The sequence below is a fragment of the Micropterus dolomieu genome, linkage group LG01, assembly GCF_021292245.1.
Source record: "Micropterus dolomieu isolate WLL.071019.BEF.003 ecotype Adirondacks linkage group LG01, ASM2129224v1, whole genome shotgun sequence".
Taxonomy (NCBI): domain Eukaryota; kingdom Metazoa; phylum Chordata; class Actinopteri; order Centrarchiformes; family Centrarchidae; genus Micropterus; species Micropterus dolomieu.
The window spans coordinates 38916264-38933130 of record NC_060150.1 but is presented as its reverse complement, the minus strand read 5'-3'; the positions used below and the strand labels follow the sequence as shown (position 1 = coordinate 38933130).

Below are 16867 nucleotides of genomic sequence, written 5' to 3'. Positions count from 1 at the left end.
GCAAACTGTATTATACTGTATGTTGTCTTGTTTGCATTTTGCTGTGGCTCTGTCTCTCCTGCATTACTTCTGATATACAGTAAGGACTATCTTTGCTTGAACAGCAGGAATTTTACATTTAAATTGTTATTTGATACCTCCTGCTTGATGAAAGTGAGGCAAATGATCAGATTATTAAATGTCAGCCACATATAAAAGCTCATTTAAAATGTAAACAAATGCTTTTACTTGTGAAAATATACATTTGTAAAGATTTGTTTGTGCATAAAAGAAAGATAATTAGATCTGATTCCAATTTGGCAAAATAGCAAACTATCAAGTTGTTTTTATTTAAAATCATAACTGTTTCATGCCACATTTCTACACTTCAAAATATCATTCTGTCAGGCATTCGCCGTTCAATCACCCCTGCCAGCATCTAGCCACCCCCATCACTTCATTGTTGAAAATGAGGTAGCGTTCTCCATGGCAACCACAGCCCTCTGAGGCTGTCGCAGCTAATCCTCAGCAGCTTACTCAACTCTTACTTCTTGTAAGAGGGTTTTACCAGCAGCACCAATGCCCAAGAATTCTCCCCAAACAAGCTCTGGATCCTCTGTTTATCGCACCGGAGCAGGAAAACAAACCTAGTTACAGCAGCTGGGAGGAGCTGAGGGGAGAACGGTAGACCCGGTTCATCGGGTAAGCGTTTTCATCTATTCTGTCTCAGGTATTGCTGCAGCTTCAGTCCTCTGTTAGCTCGATCGGTTTGACCTGCAGGGTGAATGCTGTGGGAGGATGTTGGAAAGTGTTGTGGGAAAGCTTGGCATGTATTGCACAGTATGTTTGATCTTTGATGACTCAGAGATCATTCAAAATAAGAAAACTTTTGATTTGAATGTCCCCAGTGCTTTATGCGTGTGTGTGTGTGTGGGGGGGGGGGGGGGGGGGGTCTCATAGTCAACAAACATTACATGTACTCACACCAGATCCCGTCTTGTTCTTGAACAATTGATGCTGCTGAAGAAGGATTCTGGTTCAATATTTAAGCCATTATGAAAACCGACAGATATGAAAACATTCAGACTTTCTTCAACAAACTGAACAGGTGCAGTGACCTCTGTACTGTTTGACCAGAACTACTTTGTTTGGGATCGTTCTGCGTGAGCTGCTGCTTTGCTTTAATAATAGCTTTTCCCTCTTCCCTAGTTTTCCTCAATACTAATTATTTTCTCCACTGTCACCCCCTTCTCCCTGCCCCTGTGCTCTCTCACTTGCCTGCACTAATCCTTTTGTTGTGGACTGAGGGGCCCAGGCTTTGGCTGCACTGTAAGGGCTGGTTCGGCTGAAGGGCGCCCACCAAGACCTTCTGTCGCCCACCAGATCAGCAGATTACTAACGCCTGCCACTCTTTTGTCTTCTCGTTCACCTTGAGTCAAACTTATCTCTCAGTTAGCTTGCTTGTGTTTTCTATCCATCATCTCCTTGTTGTCTCTAGCCCTGAGCCAGTCCTGGTAGCCCGAGGGAGTCGGACAGCCTTGGTAGGAACATGCACTTCTGGAGCAATGCGCTCACTTTGCTGCTGCTGCTTCTTTGTCTGCTGTGGAGGGTGCTGGAGGTGAAAGGGCAGGAGCGAGGGTACCTGCAGGAGGCTCTCAGGGCCTTGGATCTGCCCCTGGGTAAAGACGATGAGCCACAGCTCCAAAAGAACTACACCGGTGTCCTGATCACCAAGCTCCTCCAGGCAGTGAACTGTGAAGGGCGGATTGGCACCTCTCAAGACATTTGTAACAAGGTAAAGCCAACACCTGTCTTAATGTTATCAGTAACATTACAACCATTTGCTAAATACTTACTATTTGTATCTTCCCATTCCTGCCTGCTTATTCCAAGAAATGTGCTTGTTATGGCTGGAATGCGAATGAATGTGGAGGCTTAAGTCCTTGACCTCTATGGGGCATTCATGCTGAGTGGCTTTAGACATCCCTATTGACATAATAAACTCCATGGAGTTAGAGGTGCTTCACTTGTTTGTGCAGGCGGGCTAACAACGGGATTATTTGTGTGTCTAGCGTTGAAAGTGAGATTTAAAAATTGGGAGAAACTTTTCTTCCATGTTTGCTAAATAGTCTGCTCTCTCTAACAAATCTGCCAAAAATGGCTCTCTTATTGATGCGTGTTCTTGTTCCAGTGCCTGACACCAGACGTAGCTCTCTCTGTGCTAGAGGATGATGGGAAAACTTACCTCACTAAGGAAGACTACCAGCGGATCTCCACAGTTCTGCTGTACTACATAATAAACTTACAAGACCTGTGCGTGTCAAATGCTGCATCTCCTTCCTCCCTTTCCGCCTCCTCCTCCTCATTTGGGAATTATCAGTACTACCTTTTGGCCCTCACCAATCTACACCCAGCTGAGGACAACCTCTTCCTATCGTCCAGAGAAACAGAAAGTATTCTGCAGCTCATCAACCAGCACTACCAACCATCCAATCAAGACAACTCATCTGATTTGCAAGTAAGACATTTTTATCTGAGAGATCTATCCTGTCTCGACAGGTGCCTGTCCAGTTGTTATCATTTCACCTTTGATCCCACAGTGTATTGATGCCACTCACCTCCTTGAAGATATTAACGTGCAAGAAAATCCAGGTGCTAGTGCATCTTCTGTGCCCAAACTGGCTGCAGCCATTATCAGCCACATCCTGCAGGGCCACTGTTTCAGATGGAGGAACCTCCCATCTCCTGCTTTCTTTACCGACTATATCTTTCAATCCTTCAATCGCACAAGTAACCTGCAAATAATAGGTATGTTCAAGAGCACAGATGGCTTGTTATGCACATTTAAACAGATTGATATTTGCTTTTTATGTAATGTTGATCGTGTGGTTCGTCTACTGATATACGAAACCTGAAAAAAAATTTTTTTTCTTTATGTTATTTAAACTTACACATACTAAATTTTTGTCACTTGGGCCTGGGGCTGCTGAAACAAGCTAAAAACACGTTACAAATCCAACAGATCCAGAACAACCACAGCGTTCATTTGGCCTCGTGTTTCTGGCCGCCTGAAGTCCAACGTTAACTCTCTTTGCTGAGCAGGTTGTGTACAGTGAGTTTATTAGAGGCTATTCACTAAAAATAGCTGCCTTGCTGCTGCCAGTGAAGGAATAAAAGACGCTATGGGGAAGTTCAGAGTCAGGTGATAATTCTCTCACTACGAGGAATTTGTTTTTACACATAGTCACTTCATCCATTGCTATTTTAAAAATATTGATTACAGCAGCTTTAACGCTTAAATCTCTTCTGTAAGTCAATTCTTTACTTGAAGGTGTTTCCTCTCACTGCCTCTGAATAGGAGGAATGAGTCATCATTCACTAAAGATTTTTCTCAGTCTAGGTTTGAAAAGAAAGATGTTGTAAATATTGTGTCAAATGTGCCATGTTGCTAAAATTAAATACAGTCATCTTTCATATGAATTTCATTATTAAACAATGGCACAAAATGCTGGCTATCTGCAGGTTCAATCCAAAATCTCTGTAAGTGCCCTGCGGAACTTTAATATTGGATCATCTGTGTTAGTGTTTGTTTTCTTGTGCTCTATTTTTAATAATCGCCAAACAGACACTGAATAATTTAATTGAATCTGATCTGGTGACCGCAGTATCATGACGCAGTGATTTCTTCGCTCAGACTTAGAGGAGCTGCTTCATCAGCTGGGAGTCGGACAGGAAGGAGTAACACACTCTCGCAACAGGAAGATGGGGGGCCTCACGGGCAGTTCACAGAAAGGGGCTGGGCGTCCGCTGGATGGCTGCAAACGTGAAACTGGAGCAATAAGCAGAGACTGGGCACAGGTGAGGCTGACACAAAAATGAGAAGATTTCATTTAAAAGAATATTCTGTACAGAGAATAATAAGAAGCCTGGCGACATTGCTGCAGGCTGCACGCAGGGGCCATAAGGCTTTATTTGACAAGCCTCCTACTCACCCGCAAATTTGTCTTTCCATTTGAATCCAATCAGGTATGTTTTTCAGCCAATCAGCTGGTGGATACTTTTGCTCTGAATCCTCATTTGCCAATTTCCAAGGAGCACTTCAGACAAATTTGTCCAGCCATCATTCAACAGTTGCTAGGCAATGCCTGTGAGTCTGCAGAGCAAAAAACAAGAGGATCTCTGCCCACTGCTCTCGAGAGTAAGACGTTTTACCTCATCGCACTATTATGCAATTAATTTGCTACTAAATCAGGCAATTATTGATTTGTGACTTTTTTTCTGAACTGAGAACCTTTTCCATTAAATATTTTTGTTTTAATTGATGAATTTAACTACTAAATAAAAATAAAAGGGCATATTGGTTAGGTTTTTGGGAAAAGAGACTAGTGCAGGAACATTTGTGAATGAATTACTTGTAGGCCTAAAAGTTAGCAGCCTAATTAGACTTTTGTCTATAGAAAGCAAGTCATGTTCTTTAGTTTAACAATTTAAATATTATAAAAGTAAGCAATAATAAAACATAATGAAGTATCTCCCCCAATAAGAGCTATAGATACTTTTTCTAAAGATAAAAATGTCGTCCAGGTTTTCCTTTGTTTCATGATCAGACAGAATTTACAATCTTACAGCTGGCTTAATTTATTTCAGAAGCATTGTTATATTTGATTGTCTTTACATCCTGACAGCAATCAATAAATCAAATGCTCTGACACAAAAATTAAAATTACTCCAGTATCTGTGGCTGTCGCAGGGCTGTAATAAGCACAGACAATTATTTCATTTGATCCAAATTAAATGATTGCCTGGCCTACCTACCTGCGCGCACCCATGCCCGTGCACTCACTGCGCATGAAAATGTTTTTTGGGGGCGTGGCTTTAGACGGAAAAGTGAAAGAAGGGGTGGGATGTTTTCGGTTGGATACTTTTATACAGTAAGCTAAAAGTCTCTTGCTAGTTTCTCTCAAGTTGCCTACCCCAGCTTTAACATATTGACAGGATAAAATGTGTCTAAACTCCCAACTCACTCTTGCCTGCAGAGTATGGCTACAGCACGGCTGCTGTTCTGCTCATCACGATGGGCTCCATGCTCGGCATCTGCCTGATCTTCTTCAACTCCTGCCAGGAAACCTACACCCTCATCCTGCAGCTGTTTGTGGGCCTGGCAGTAGGGACCCTCTCAGGAGATGCACTCCTGCACCTCATACCACAGGTATAAGGACACAGAGCCACTGCACCATCCACTGTAACTGTGAATCAAGCTCCACACGTGTACAGATGCTCTCATGACTGTGGAATAACATCTAATTGTTTTCTTCTTTGTCTCCTTTGGAGATCCTTGGCCTCCATGATGACACTCACAGTCATGGTGACGAACACTTATCAGAAGGAAAGGAGTATCTGTGGAGGATTCTGGGCATGATTGCAGGGATCTACGGCTTTTTCCTTATCGAAAGAATGTTCTCTTTTTTTGTTCCCTCTCATGGCCACGTAAGGGTAAAAAAATACTCACACCACGGAGAAGGGGCTGCCGTTGTGGCTGATTTTCTTTATCTAACCAGAAGTTGAACTTTTACTTTTCCATGAACAAGCAAGTTTGGGTCTGCTCTGAACTTTTGCAGAGCTGATTGCTGACATTATCTCATGACTTTCTTTTGTCTGCAGGGTCATTCTAGCGACCTTCCCCTAGAGCTCAACTGCAATGGTCAGTCTCAGAGGGGCAAGTCCATCTCCACCATACAGCTGGTGAGGTTCATCACTAGCCAGACTGAACTATTGTTTTTTACGAGTGTTCTTGGCAGGAAAACCTGCTTCCCGTCATTATCCCTGTTATTTACTTGGTAGAGGACACACAGGGACTGTGGCAAGGCAGTTCCTGGAAGTGAAACTGTCATAGTGCAAAAACTTGAGGGCTCAAAGGCAGACTCGGAACAGTTCGAAGGGGTAACAAAGGGGTTTTATTGAAAGGTGCAACAGACTGGGTGGTTGGCTCCAACAGGGCAGAATGGAGAACACAGAGGAGGGGAGTTAGTCCAGGCAAGATAGGAGCAGAGCGGAGTGTGGCGTTCAGCAGGTTTCCCGGAGGTAGTGTGATCCTGGGCACAGAGAAAAACAGGTTAGTCCAGGGAGAGACAGAAATTACAGGGAATCTTACAGGAGAAGATAGTTGGCCTTGACGCATGTACTACATGTGGTTAACTGACGAAGAATGTGAGGAGGACTGGGGTTGAAATACTGCAGGAGCTTGATTAGTGGAATGAGAGCCAGGTGCGCTGCTGGAGCCAGGGAGTGTGGCAGACAGGGAGGACAGACAGAAAACACAGGGAAGGGGGGGGGGACAAAAGAACACAAGGTAGTGGGGAGATTCAGTAGCACCGCAACAGTACCCCCCCCCTCAAAGGGAGCCTCCTGGCGACCCACCAGGCTGATCGGGGCGTGCCCGATGAAATTCACGGATCAGTCGGGGGTCCAAGATGAAGGACCGGGGCGTAACCCTCCCAATCCACCAAGTACTGCAGCCCCCTCCCCCGCTGTCGAGCACCCAGGAGCCGACGGACAGTATACACTGGGTGGTCATCAACAACCCGGGCGGGCGGAGGGGCGGAGGGCACAAGGGGCTGAAAGACACTGGCTTGATCTGAGAGACATAGAAGCTGGGGTGAATCCTCATGGGTTTAGGCAGTTTCAGTTTGACCGCTGAAGGGCTAATGACCCTCAATCTCATAGGGACCAATGAAGCGAGGGGACAGTTTCTTAGACTCTGTTTTAAGGGGAATATTCCTGGAAGAGAGCCAAACTTTCTGACCTGGCTGATAGGTGGGAGCAGGGGTCCGACGTCTGTCCGCTATGCGCTTGTTCCTCTCCGCAGGAGGGCAGCACAAGCCTCTCTCCAGACCTTGCGGCAGCGGCGGAGGTGCATTTGGACTGACGGGACAGCGATTTCACCTGCTTGTGAGGGGAACAGGGCAGGCTGATACCCGAGGGAGGCTTCAAAAGGAGACATACCTGTAGCTGAGCTAGTAAGGGAGTTGTGATCATATTCAACCCAGGTGAGATGTGAGCTCCAAGAGGTGGGATTGGTGGCAGCGACACACCTTAATGCGGCCTCCAGGTCCTGATTGGCTCTCTCCGTTTGTCCATTGGTTTGGGGGTGAAAACCAGATGACAGGCTCACTGTAGCGCCTAAGGTGCGACAAAAAGCTTGCCACACCTGAGAGATAAACTGTGGTCCACGGTCTGAAACGATGTCTAGTGGGATTCCATGCAGTCGGACAACATGTTGCACCAGTAAGTCGGCAGTTTCACGAGCTGAAGGGAGTTTAGGGAGAGCCACAAAATGAACAGCCTTAGAAAAACGGATCGACAATAGTGAGTATGACGGAGTTACCTTGTGAGACTGGTAACACAGTCACAAAGTCCACAGCAATATGTGACCAGGGCCGGCTTGGAATGGGCAAGGGCTGCAGTAGTCCCTCAGGAGGGCGGTGAGATGATTTTCCTCGGGCGCAGACAGAACATGGGTGTCTGCCTCCATGGAGGGCCACCAAAAATGTCTTCTCAGTAGGGACAGGGTGCGACTACCACCCGGGTGGCAGGCAAAGCGGGAGGTCATTCACTAAGGCCTGAAAAACAGCGGGAGCATTTGTGAGGCCAAAGGGCATGACTAAATACTCATAATGGCCCAGTGGGGTGTTGAACGCTGTCTTCCATTCGTCTCCTCTTATACGGACAAGGTGGTAAGCGTTTCTTAAATCTAGTTTTGAGAAAATGGTGGCTCCGTGAAGGGGTTTGAAGGCAGAGTTAATCAGTGGCAATGGGTATTTATTCTTAACAGTGATATTGTTAAGGCCGCGATAGTCAATGCAGGGACGGAGAGCGCCATCCTTCTTGCCTACAAAAAAGAATCCTGCGCCAACAAGGGATGAAGGACCTAATGATGCCTGCAGCTAGTGAGTCATGGATATACCTTTCCATGGCCTCTCGTTCAGGGCGAGAAAGGTTGTACAGCCCGCTGGTGGGTAATGTTGCCCCGGGAAGAAGGTCTATGGCACAATCATAGGGCCGGTGTGGTGGTAATGAGAGGGCTAAGTCTTTGCTGAACACCATACCCAGGTCGTGATATTCTACAGGGATGGAGGACAGATCGGGTTTTCAGGGCTAGAAGGTGCCACAGCAGCCACCACATGCGGCAGTGCCGATTGCAGGCAGGTTGAATGGCAAAATGAACTCCAACTCACAATCCTCCCTTCAGTCCAGTCAATATGGGGGTTATGGCGCTTCAACCAGGTGGAACCAAGAACCAGTGGTGAGTGGGGGGCTGAAATGAGGTGAAATTGGATCTCCTCTCTATGGTTACCAGATACTACTAGGGCTACCGGTTTGGTGCGCTGGGTAACTTGGGCCAGCAATCTGCCATCAATAGCGTTAGCTGTAAGAGGGGCTTCTAGTGTCTCAACGGGGATTCCAGACCTCATGGCTAATTCTTTATCCAAAAAACAATCATCTGCACCAGAGTCTACAAGCGCAAGCAAGGGGAGTTCCACTTTGTTGACACAAAGAGTGGCTTGGAGCTGCATTCTAGAATGTGACGGGGAAGAAGAAGAAGTTTCACTCACAAACACCCCCACTTCTATTGATGAGCTCCGTCTTTTGGCCGCACGGGGCAGGAAACACGGAGATGGCCATGCTTTCCACAGTATAAGCACTCCCCAGCTCTTAATCTGCGGAAACGTTCTGTTGGGGAGAGATGGGCTCGCCCCATTTGCATGGGTTCTACACCAGAGGGCGGCAATGTAGAGGTCTCCAAGGTCTTTGCTTCAGGGCTGCCCTCAGCTTTCATGGGATGTGATGAGGAAAGGTGAGTGTAACTGGGAGGACGTGAGCGGCCTGACCTCTCCCTGCGTTGCTCGCGAAGGCGGTTGTCAATCCTAATAGCCAACGAAACAAGGGCGTTAAAGTCAGAGGGTACATCTCTTGTTGCCAGTTCATCCTTTAAGTGTTCATTAAGTGCATTCATAAATACCCCGAGTAATGCCTCATTGTTCCATCCTGAGTCAGCCGCCAGTGTGCGAAACTCAACAGAGAAGTCTGCAACACTCCTATTCTCCTGGCGTAACTGTAACAATCGTCTCGCAGCATTTCCTTGATAGTATGGATGGTCAAAGACTTGTTTCATTAAGGCTTCGAATTCATCAAAGGTGTAAGAGGAGATGGATCGACTAGAATTAATCGCCTCGGCCCAAGCCAGGGCTCGCCCCCTTAATAATCCCAAAACATAAAGTACCTTGGACTGGTCTGAAGGAAAAGTCCGTGGCCGTTGGGTAAAAACCATAGCGCATTGCAGGAGAAAGCCTCGGCACTTATCCAGTTCTCCGGAAAAGGGTTCTGGGTCGGGGACATACGATTCTTGGAGTGGAGGAGGTGCTGGGTGGTCCTGGTGATGAGAGGCAGCCACCGGATCAGGTAGGGGGGAAGGCAGCTGGAGGAGCAGGTGGGGAAACTTGTGCAGTTAATTGTGCTATTTGGTTTACCATGGCTTGGCTGTTCTCAGCGAGTGTCCTGATTAATTGCTCATGTTGTCCAAGGAGATATCCCTGACTGGCGAGGGCTTTGTGTACCCCAGATGGATCTGAGTCCAAGTCCACTGAGTCCATGCCTTGGCCAGATCGTTCTGTCATAGTGCAAAAACTTGAGGACTCAAAGGCAAACTCGGAACAGTTTGAAGGGGTAACAAAGAGGTTTTATTGAAAGGTGCAACAGAGGACTGGGTGGTTGGCTCCAACAGGGCAGAATGGAGAACACAGAGGAGGGGAGTTAGTCCAGGCAAGATAGGAGCAGAGCGGAGTGTGGCGTTCAGCAGGTTTCCCCGGAGGTAGTGTGATCCTGGGCACAGAGAAAAACAGGTTAGTCCAGGGAGAGACAGAAATTACAGGGAATCTTACAGGAGAAGATGGTTGGCCTTGACGCATGTACCACATGTGGTTAACTGACGATCTGGCGAAGAATGTGAGGAGGACTGGGGTTGAAATACTGCAAGAGCTTGATTAGTGGAATGAGAGCCAGGTGCGCTGCTGGAGCCAGGGAGTGTAGCCACGCCCAGACAGACACAGACAGGGAGGACAGACAGAAAACACAGGGGGGAACAAAAGAACATTAAAATGTTGCCACATATCAAGGGCCCAGAAGAGAGATAGGAGACACTAAAATATACAACAAAAACATACTGGATAAGGTGTAGTGCATCTATAGACCCTTTATGTCTGATGTAACCCCACAGCCCTGTCAAATCAGCTCAGGTGCCTCTCATATAAAAGTGGATATTGCTGGTTATTTTTTATAAGACATAGTAATCCTGGAATTGTAGATGATGAAGAGTGGTTTCTTTTGTCAAGTTAGGTTGGTCTGAGCTGGCTTATTGTAGCTGGTAATTCATTGGTTATTGAGACAATAAATACACTAAAGATTAGCATCACATTAATTTGTAACCCTCTTTGCGTTTATGTGGGATATTTTGATCAAATCATAATGTCACTGTTCTCCATTACTGGCAAAAACAAAAGTTTAGTTTGGGCAACAAAGGTTCCTACATTCCCCCCAAAAAACAAGACGCAGCTGTGGTAGCGGCTAAGTTAACATGTTGGTTAAATATTGTGTTAACTGTGCTTTATCACTGTGGAGTTATTAGAGTCAGTACAGTTTAATTCACCCCAGTGACGCTCCACTCCCACACTACTCCTCCACCCAAGCATCTAGAAAGCACTAATGTACTTGTCATTAACAATACACTTCTGCTAGAGGGCACTGTTAATAGGAAAACCACCAATACATTTGTTTGAGCACAGTTGAGGTTAGTTTCTTTATTTGCACAAACATACAACAGCATAAAACAATTGCCCAGCCCTCATGTATAAAAAGATTTCTACACATACTGCAGAGCAAGAACACTATGAATCCACTGAATCCATGTTCACGTCTAAAAAAACAGACTGAAATTCGCTCAAATCAATTTTCCTACACTGCGCTTATATAACAGCCGTTAAAGAGTGGTGTGGGAGGGCGTGAAGGAACAGGGCATGTAGGATGTCGAGGAATGACAAGTACTGAAGCACTTCATGCTTGTGTTGAATTGTGTGCAAACAACTGAATACATCAAAACTAGAATATTTCGGTCACTCACGTGGAAAGCCTGTTTTTGTGAACTACAGACTATAATCTATTTTCCAATCGTTCTTGTTACATAAAAATATCCTGTTGTGGTGAATTTTTCTCATCCAGCTCCCTTGATTTAATTAGGTGAACCATACTCCATGACATTTATCTGACAACTTAAGTTACTAGTTACTGTGCTTTACAAATTAAGGTTTTTACACACAAAACATATGACGATTTTAAAAAATATAATGTTTTGTTATAAATTAAACTACCCAACATTTTTACAAGTAGCCTACAGTTGAAACTATTACTTGATTTACAAAAATGTATTAATAATTAATTAATTTTGAAGATCGTTTTTAAATTTTCTTGTTTGTCACGTCAGCAAGCCCTGACATGCATAACCATACTAATAGTAATTCTTACTTTTGATAAATTTACTTTTGAATTTTTAAAAGCAGGTACTTTTGTACTTTGACTCAAGTAGAAATTTAAATGGAAGACTTCTATACTCCTTTTAGTGGAGTAATATTTAGCAAGTGTATTTGTACTTCTTGTACAGCTTCTCCGGGTGACCTTAAATTGTCCTTAGATGTGAGTGGTTGTTTGTCTATGCGTGGCCCTGCGACTGGTGACCTGTCCAAGGTGTACCCTGCCTTTCATCCACCACTGCATAATTTCTTAAATTAGAAGGTCAAGAAAGTTCATAAATCTGTGCTGTGAATTACAATCTGCATCCTGCAGGGACCAGTGGATGACTTGGAGTGTACAGAACTATCTCCTGAGCACGCCAACACAATGAGGCCTTCACATCAGAGTAAGCTCCTTCAATATTAGCTGCACAACACAGCTGAATGCGATGCACTTTGTAATTAGTCGCCTGGCACGACAGAGCAATTGTCTGAGGATGAGCTTCAACAACACAGGCTCCCTTTGTGTTGCCAGGACAAGGGGTTCCTCTACTGGCTGTGATGGTAATCGTGGGAGACAGCCTTCATAACTTTGCCGATGGCCTGGTTGTCGGGGCGGCCTTCTCCTCTTCAGCCGAGACCGGCATGGCGACCACCGTGGCCATCCTGTGCCATGAGATCCCGCACGAGATGGGTGAGAGGTCACAGTACTTACTTTAGGAACATGTTTGTTGTTTTTTTGTGCTGAGGCCAGGAAACACTCTGCCTGACTGACGACTTATCTTTGTTCTGCTATCCGTCTCACAGGGGATTTTGCGGTGTTGCTCAGCTCCGGACTCTCAGTGAAGACTGCCGTTCTAATGAACTTTCTCAGCGCTCTGACAGCCTTCATGGGCCTCTACATCGGACTGTTTGTTTCCTCTGAGATGGAAGTGCAGCAGTGGATCTTCGCTGTTACTGCTGGGATTTTCCTATATTTGTCCCTGGTAGAAATGGTAACTGGGGACATTTTGTAGTTCTATTGACAACAAATCCCATCGCATATATGATCCTGATATATTTCTCTGTTCCATAAGACCTCCATTTATGACCAAAACTATTAAAAACACACCAACGAGTGCCATGTTCTTTTGTTATGACCTGGGAACTGTCCAAGATACAGTGTCCAGTAAAAACTCATGGCACTAAATTCCCAAGCAGGCTTACTTACTTACCCCAGGAGTTACTTCCTTTCCAGGTTACATGGAAAGATTGTGGAGTAGCTCAGCTAATTTGGACATGATTCAGTTTCCCACCACCCTGAATCAATTGTTGCATTTGAGAATGCCCGAAAAAGCTAAAAGTAATAGATAAATGGTTAAAATATCTAGTTACTGCCACTCCAAATGTTAGCAGTACAAAAACAAACTTGACTGACTACTGAAAAAAAAGGTTAAAGGTATAACACCTTCAGGGAGTACGATCAGATCAAAACTTGAGCCCATCTGATAGCTTTGTTTAGAAGACGTATATACAGTACTGTACAAATGTTTTAGGTGTGGAAAAATGCCGTAAAGTACGAACACTTTAAAAAATAGACATGTCCATAGATATTTGGTGTGACCACCCTTTGCCTACAAAACAGCCTCATTCTTCTAGGTACACTTGCACAACGTCAGGGATTTTGTGGGTATATATAGTTGTATGATAAAACAAGTCTACCAAACCGGTGCAGTTCCAGTTCAATGTGTAGGTGCAAACACAATCGTTTGTTGAAACAGAAACAGCTGTGCAGAAGGGATTAACCTAGAGGGTAGCACTCCAAGATGTTTGGGCAAACCTACCTGCTGAGTTCCTTCCAAGACTTTGTGCAAGTGTACCTAGAAGAATTAAGGCTGTTTAAAAGGCAAAGGTATTCACACCAAATATTAATTTGATTTAGATTTTTCTTCCGTTCACTCACTTTATATTTTGTTAATTGATAAATATGATCTATTAACTTATCTATTTTTGAAAGCATTCTCACTTTACAGCTATATATGTGTGATAAGATAAGATAAACACTAGGAACAAAGGGGTTTTGGTCTTTTCATGGGATTTTTTGACCGTAAGAAAAATATAGAATAATGCTAGCCTTTCCTTTAAATAAAGTCCTATTTTTTTTCCTTTCTTTATTATGTTTCAGCTCCCAGAGATGAGTAGAGTGAAGACTGACAGACCGTATCTCATGTTTCTCCTACAAAACCTCGGCCTATTGATGGGTTGGGCATGTCTCCTGCTCCTCGCACTCTTTGAACATGAACTCAAATTCTAAACGCAGTGTACGACATATCTCTTCACATGGGGATGAGTTGAAGAAACATGTTACTGAGTGCCACCTGGACTTTTTAACAACTCATAACTGGTCAACGAGTGGGTATTTATGATGTTGTAGTCTCTGGATGATAAATGTACATTAGCAGTATGAAGCCTCTCTTTTGTATACTATATGATTTGTTTTTGTATGTTAGGTATCATGGGTGTCTGTGTCTGGACACTACGTAGTTTCTCTAATGACCTTATTTGGCCTTTGACCTTTATTGTGCATATCTGTAATATATTTACGTGGCCTCACAATCAAACAACTTCTCACCTGCAAAATATAAAGTACTGCAAATCTACTTGTTTTGGCTTGTATGTGTATGAATATTATGTCAGTGTCTTCATACTGATTTATACTGTGATTTAAAAGGTCATCAAGTTATGTGGATTTTTGCTGATTTAGTACAATGCACACTTTATTTTACAGTATTTGCCAAAAAGTTTCCTGAAATTTCTGTGAAATTTGGACTAATTATAAAGTTAGTATTGCCCTTCCATGAATTAGAGGACTCACAAAATACACATTTTAAAAAGATCAGATTTTTTGTCCCTCCCTGCCAGGTATATACCCATGTCTTTCAAAGTCATCACTCCCTTTTATTTCAAGCAAATTCATATATTATATATTATCTTACCATATTTCTTTCCAGGCAACTTCAAAGAAAATTATTAGAACATTAGGACCCCAAAAATAAAGCTTTATTTGATTAGAACTTACTTTAAATGTACAAAACTCTTAATATAGCAATGTATATATATAAACTCTTACTCTTGTACTCTTGTACAAAAAAAAGGAGTAATACAGCTTTGTTAGGCACAAGCTGCTCTAAAATAAATGTATTTTTGAAGCTCTGTTTGGAGAAACGTCTCTCTCTTTCAGCTTCTCATCTCAGAGGCATTGTTCTTTGTTTTTGAGGCCTCTCTGTGATCCAATATGAGGGCAGTTCCACCCACCTGAGCTACTTGTTCTCTTCATCCACCAACCTGGATGACTAATGTTCGCTGTACAAGACAGAAACTCTGGAGCGATCCGGCCTACACAGCGCACACACTCTTCACCGGCCAGAGTGGGCCTGCAAAAGGAGATGGAGGAAGAAGAAAATATGATGAATGCATCAGTACAGGAGATAAAGGAAACACAGTTAATCAACTTGTTTGTACATAAAATTGGATTTGTGATTTTGACAGGATGAGTGGGCTTAAAAGAAGATTTTCCCCCTCTCTTTAATTGGCTTGCTGTGATTAGATTCTGCTGCTCCCAGCATCAACATATTTTTGTAAAATTTGAACAAACAGCTGTCAAGCACTTATTTGTGTTGAGGATTAGTTTCACTGCGCATGGTGATTATATTAATTTGCCATTCTAAGCTCACTATCAAAGTGCAAAGTCAGTTATATTGACAGTGTCATGAGATTATTTGGCTATCACATCAGAAAAAGCTGACACCATTTATTGACTTCCCGAGTAATGTTCAAACAATAGCAGGAAGTCCATAGCATTTTCTCTTATTCTAGCATTTTTGCTGTTATTTTGGAAATGCCACCCCCCCCTTGGTATTTCCAGGAAAGCTTCAGACCAAATGATTTCTGTGTACATCTGCTCTTTTGCACCAAAGAGGCATTTGTTTGGCATGTGTGTGTCTTTTCAAGGCAGCTGCTGCCAGGACGGAGGAAGGAAGGGCTTTTTATCTGGGCTGTGCTGGTGTGAACACGGAGTATTCCCACTTGCTCATCAGAGACCGGTCAGGAGAAGAGTTCAGCTCCAGGGTCATCGGGGCAGCACAATACGCAGAAACAACAGGGAAAGCGAAGAGAGAGAGACACACACAAGACAGGAAATATAAAAGTGTTTTCCCTTTGATTTGAAAAGGATCGGACAGAAAATAATCCTTTGCACCTGTTATTGTTGTCACACAAAACCACATGGGATCAATTTAGCGGTGTGACAGCTGTGTTCACAATCATAGGACTTGTAGAATACACAGTATGTTTTATATGTATGGACAGCAGAAATCTTAAGTTAGTAAGTAACAGCTGGACATTCTTGTGTCATTTGGTCTCTAGCTTAAAATTGTACTCCATCAAATTAGAAGTGTACAAAATCACAGGAGAGATATCCTGACTTTTAGTCCGTATAGGCTCAAGTCCCAAAAACACTGGATCCTACATTTCCCATACTGCAACTCAAAACGATCTGTGGCCTGGTAAAAGCCCACACGCAGTTCGTAACACTGGCTTTCTGTTAAAAACTTCCTCCAAGCCGAGGTAACCCTGATGACATCACTTTGACATAATGAGGTTTGATTTTGGAGCGCTTCCTCCAGAGCCACAGATGACATCATACAGCTGTTTCCACAGTCTGAGTGCTCCTAACCATGACGAGCAAACTGTCTTTGGTGTGTGATGTCATTGTGGTAGCCCTTTATAATGCAAAGGTACGTGAAACCACCAGAGGGCAATAATGAATAACAAAACTTCTGTGGTAGAAACATGTCTGAGGAAGGGGTTCACTTCAGCTGCAGTATGTGGTTTGAATTGTCTCATTACACTGTACCACTGTGTGTACAGTACTGTGCTATCACGCCGTGTAAAAACTCACATGGCTGTTCCCAGCTGCATCAGCCTGAGTGACAGATAGGCACTAGAGAGATGCTGTACCTTTCCTTCACCACTGTGGAGAACTCACCTGGGACTCAACAGGTACAAACAGCGTCAGGCAAAATACTCTGTCTTAGCAAATGTTTCACTTAGATGTAGAGCTGAAACAATTATTCAATAAATTGATTAGTCGATGGAAATATATATTTTTAATTGTTATAATTGATTAATTGTTAAACTTGTCTAGGAAGATCTATTCACAAAAATGCTATATAATATCCATAACTATGTTTTCAGTGGTGTATAAAGACCTTACATAATGAACCATTATGTTTTTAGAATGAGCCATTTCTATCTACATACACCGCGGGTCACCATGTTGCAACGCCATG

The 16867-nt window shown here is 43.7% G+C and overlaps 1 protein-coding gene across 5 annotated transcripts; it reads left to right on the top strand.

Annotated features, from left to right (window-relative positions):
- The first annotated feature begins 421 nt into the window (after positions 1–421).
- On the top strand, positions 422–15785 carry LOC123968389 (zinc transporter ZIP12-like). 5 transcript variants are annotated; one of them, XM_046045326.1, is made up of 15 exons: positions 422–681; positions 1478–1774; positions 2171–2497; positions 2580–2787; positions 3674–3837; positions 4006–4177; positions 5016–5188; positions 5311–5466; positions 5641–5721; positions 11872–11944; positions 12073–12231; positions 12345–12532; positions 13702–13928; positions 14794–15018; positions 15528–15785. In XM_046045326.1, the coding sequence occupies exons 2-13, from the start codon at positions 1529–1531 to the stop codon at positions 13828–13830; spliced, it is 2076 nt and encodes a 691-aa protein (XP_045901282.1). In that variant the 5' UTR covers positions 422–681; positions 1478–1528; the 3' UTR covers positions 13831–13928; positions 14794–15018; positions 15528–15785. The 5 variants fall into 5 exon arrangements, with proteins under 5 accessions (XP_045901282.1, XP_045901123.1, XP_045901204.1 ...); XM_046045167.1 differs by having other exon boundaries at positions 5311–5472; XM_046045248.1 differs by lacking the exons at positions 14794–15018; positions 15528–15785 and having other exon boundaries at positions 5311–5472; positions 13702–14176.
- The last annotated feature ends 1082 nt before the right edge of the window (positions 15786–16867 follow it).

Excerpts from the sequence above, each read along its gene's own strand:
- LOC123968389 (XM_046045167.1), top strand. The coding sequence starts at position 1,529 with ATGCACTTCTGGAGCAATGCGCTCACTTTGCTGCTGCTGCTTCTTTGT. Across the intron at positions 5,722-11,871 it reads CCATCTCCACCATACAGCTG|GGACCAGTGGATGACTTGGA; the intron begins GTGAGGTTCATC and ends TGCATCCTGCAG. Across the intron at positions 11,945-12,072 it reads AATGAGGCCTTCACATCAGA|GACAAGGGGTTCCTCTACTG; the intron begins GTAAGCTCCTTC and ends TTGTGTTGCCAG.